The sequence below is a fragment of the Vigna unguiculata genome, chromosome 7 (genome assembly GCF_004118075.2).
Source record: "Vigna unguiculata cultivar IT97K-499-35 chromosome 7, ASM411807v1, whole genome shotgun sequence".
Taxonomy (NCBI): domain Eukaryota; kingdom Viridiplantae; phylum Streptophyta; class Magnoliopsida; order Fabales; family Fabaceae; genus Vigna; species Vigna unguiculata.
The window spans coordinates 20,355,522-20,358,937 of record NC_040285.1 but is presented as its reverse complement, the minus strand read 5'-3'; the positions used below and the strand labels follow the sequence as shown (position 1 = coordinate 20,358,937).

Below are 3,416 nucleotides of genomic sequence, written 5' to 3'. Positions count from 1 at the left end.
GACTATTTTTGTGGATGCAGACCACAAAAAATCTAATTTTAAAAAGAAAAAACCTAACTCGGTCCTGTTTTCCTTCATCTGTTAAAACGTCAATACCAAGCTTAGAGAGAAAAAAGGTACTTCTTTTTTGAATTTCTTGAAACAAATCATGACGACGGTTGTTTGAAAAGGAACAGTTCTTGTCAAATTATTTTTCGCTGAGAATTATTTATCCACAATTCTATGATTTTGAACATTAAACTAGTAAAACGTTTTCAATTTCTCGTCAACATGACATTATATTGTTAGTTACATCACAAATGCGTAGCATCCTGTGCGAACAATTGTACACGCACACCCTTGCGTTCATAAACCTGAAACGTCAGCTGGTAGTTTTGCCTTCCCCTACACTATGGTGTGCGTCACCATGCGAAGTGAGTACTGACTACTGAGAATTGAGTATTGATGGTCCCGGACTGTGTCCACACACTACAACTCTCAGGCATAAAATGATGGCACTCGGCTCAAGAGAAAAAAACGACAACACAAGCAATACATTTTTACAATATGGATCAAGGATGTCCACACTTCTGCTAAATTTTTACATGGAAGAGTCGTATAAATGCTGAGTGTACCATATATTCAGTCTGGAAAAGAAGAAAAGGCTCCGGAACACATGACCCAACAAACACTCCAGTTTTGCGTATTTTTAAGCATTAAAATTGAGTTGCCCTTAGGGGAAAAAATAGATATTTTCAGAGCCAAACCTCGTGACAAGTAAGAACAAAAATAATAAATAATGCGATGTAAAAAAAAAAAAGTTATTTCAAGAATTCGACCATTTCCATTCGTAGAGGAGGAAAAAACAAAAAGGAAAACATTGTGTCTGTGTCGGGTAAAACGACGCCGTTCGTTTACGCCACCGAATCTCCCTTTGCTCGAAGAAATAATGATAAAGTTGAAGCGACGAAAATTAAAAAAGGTAATGAGTAAATATACCAGGTGGTAGTAGTAAAATATTAAATGCTAGTATTAACTACGCAGAACAAATAACTAGGTAAAAACACTAGTTACACTCTATAGCGTTAAATCTAAAAAAAAAAAAAAAGAGCTAAAAATTTAAAAAGAAATGAAAAACTAGCGGCCGTTAGCGAGAGGGTTGACGGCGGAATCCTTGCACGGACTAGATGGCGGGCTTGGTTTTCCGGCTGCAACAAGACGTTGCACGAAGCTATCTATTCTGTTTCCGTTAGTCTCCGTCAGTAACCGCTTCCCGCCAAACGGTAACGACTCCAGTCCTCTCTCTTTGAGCACCTCCTCCTTCCTCATTGCTTTGCTTCCCAAACCGAAGGCCTGTCACATAGCATACGTCATCAATTTCTTAAAACCAAACCAAACACTCTCTGGAGTGAATCTGAATTCTGAACAGAACGCAGATATCAGAGACTAAAAAAGAAGAAAAAAGAGTAAAAGCAGAAGCATTAACTTCATGTACCTGGATTCTGACGTAGTCCGTACGGTTCCAACAGAAAGCGTTCCCCAACATCTGGTCAATGGTCTCGGAAACGCCGTCGAGCACAATGTCAACCACCGATGGTGTGGAGCACGTGCTGTTCTCGCACGCTTTGGTGTTCGACGATCCGTTCCCCAAGGAAAGGACCAGGAGATCCTCCACGCCGTTCACCGACGGGAAATCGTGCTTGTTGTGGAGAACGTGCGTAACGGCCGCCGCCGTAGGGTTGTTCATCACCAGGCCGCCGTCCACGGCGGAGCACAAGGTCTTGCCGTCGACGGAAGCCAGGTCGAACGGCTTGAAGTGGCTCGGCGTCGCTGACGTGGCGCGACACACCTTCCAGAGCTCGAAGTCGAAGCTCGGAGACTCGGACGCATCGGCGCGCGAAAAGACGAACGGCGCGGAACTCTTGAGGTCGAAGCAAGGGATAAGGAGCGGTTTACACGTGTCCTTCAAGGTCAACAACCGTCCGTCCTCCTTCCTCTGGAACACTTGCTTCAACACGCTGTCCATGCTACTGGAGGAGATTTTCCGGCGCCGGCGGAACACGCCTCCGGATTTGAACTTATAGAGTTCGGAGTTCCTCTCGGAGACGATACGGACGGCTTCTCTGGCGGTGTACATCGGCCTGCCGAAGGCGTCGCCGGCGGTGATCATGGCGGCGAGGATGGCGCCAATGCCAGTGCCGGCGACGATGTCGAAGAAATCCGCGACCTGTGCTTGGGGATCGGAGGTGTGGAGACGGATCTGATCCTCGAGGTGGATGAGAGCTTCGCCGGCGACAATGGCGGTGGTCCCTCCGCCGTCAATGCTGAGAATGCGGGTTTTGTTGTTGGGTTTACAATGTGAGAGCCATTTGTGTTCGAGTTTGGAGAAGATCTCTAAGGTGACTTTACTGAGCTCCATTCTCTCTTCCTCTCTCAATGTGGGTGTGTAGGCTAGTTGCCGGCTTTAATTCTGAGAAAGAAAGCGATTCTGATAGTGTGTGTTGCAGGTGTGTAATTCAAGAGAGAGAATAAAAGAATGGAAGGTAAGAAAGCAAAGAGTGTATCACGCTTTGGTGGTGAGAGGAATAAATTGCTTAATTAACTGAAGGTTGCGCCTTGGCTTCTCTTTCTCTCTCTATCTGATTCTATGCTCTGAGTAGAGTTGGTGAGAGTTAAAAGAAGAGGACTGAAAGGTGCGTTTGGGAATGGGGGTAGTTATATACGCGACCCTTTTGTCCTTGTCCCTTATTTTTATTACTGTTTGCTACTTTTCTCTATTATTTATTTCTTTTCCTATTATTGTACAACGAGACTGTGATTTGTTTTTTCTTTTTCTTTGTTTCCTCCCGTGAGAGTCTTACGTGGTAAGATTGTATATGTATGCACGTGCGGCCGCGCGTGCTCTTATCGGGTTGCGGGAAGCGCGAACCTCGGCTCGGCTTGCGCTTGCTCTGGAAGTCAGCGCAGTAGCAGCATCTCCAGCAGCCGCTCTTATATTTTCCCCTCGTTTATCTTACTGTTCATCTTCATTACTAATCAATATTATTTTATTATTATTATTATTTTTGCTTTGATCTGCGTCTGTGCTTCCATGTTTAACTGCAGAGGAAGATTGCTGGAAATCTCTTCACTCAGATTTGGGGCTGGAGTAACGTGTTCAGGTAATTAAATCATCATAAATGCAAGAGTTATCATATAAATATTTTTTTTATAAGATATTAAATTATAAGAATATATCCTTATCTAAAATAATTTTTCTCTAAATTTAATAGAAAAGTTTGGTACAACAGAGTTTTAAAATATAACAGTTTGAAATCTCTGAAAAAGGAGTAAATTATGTTCTCAGTTACCATTGCATTGGAAATGATTTAGTCACGTAGGAGTTTCACTCGTCCACCTTATTTTTTACACCGGTATAATTATTGATTTAGTATGTT

At 43.2% G+C, this 3,416-nt stretch overlaps 1 protein-coding gene across 1 annotated transcript; it reads right to left on the bottom strand.

Annotated features, from left to right (window-relative positions):
- Nucleotides 1-985: 985 nt before the first annotated feature.
- On the bottom strand, nt 986-2,650 carry LOC114192102 (probable inactive patatin-like protein 9). The gene is made up of 2 exons (XM_028081685.1): nt 1,475-2,650; nt 986-1,332 (listed from the first exon to the last, which is right to left on the bottom strand). Exons 1-2 carry the CDS (start codon nt 2,396-2,398, stop codon nt 1,117-1,119), a joined length of 1,140 nt encoding a protein of 379 aa, XP_027937486.1. The 5' UTR covers nt 2,399-2,650; the 3' UTR covers nt 986-1,116.
- Nucleotides 2,651-3,416: the final 766 nt, after the last annotated feature.

Excerpts from the sequence above, each read along its gene's own strand:
- LOC114192102 (XM_028081685.1), bottom strand. The coding sequence starts at position 2,398 with ATGGAGCTCAGTAAAGTCACCTTAGAGATCTTCTCCAAACTCGAACAC. Across the intron at positions 1,333-1,474 it reads CGGACTACGTCAGAATCCAG|GCCTTCGGTTTGGGAAGCAA; the intron begins GTACATGAAGTT and ends GCTATGTGACAG.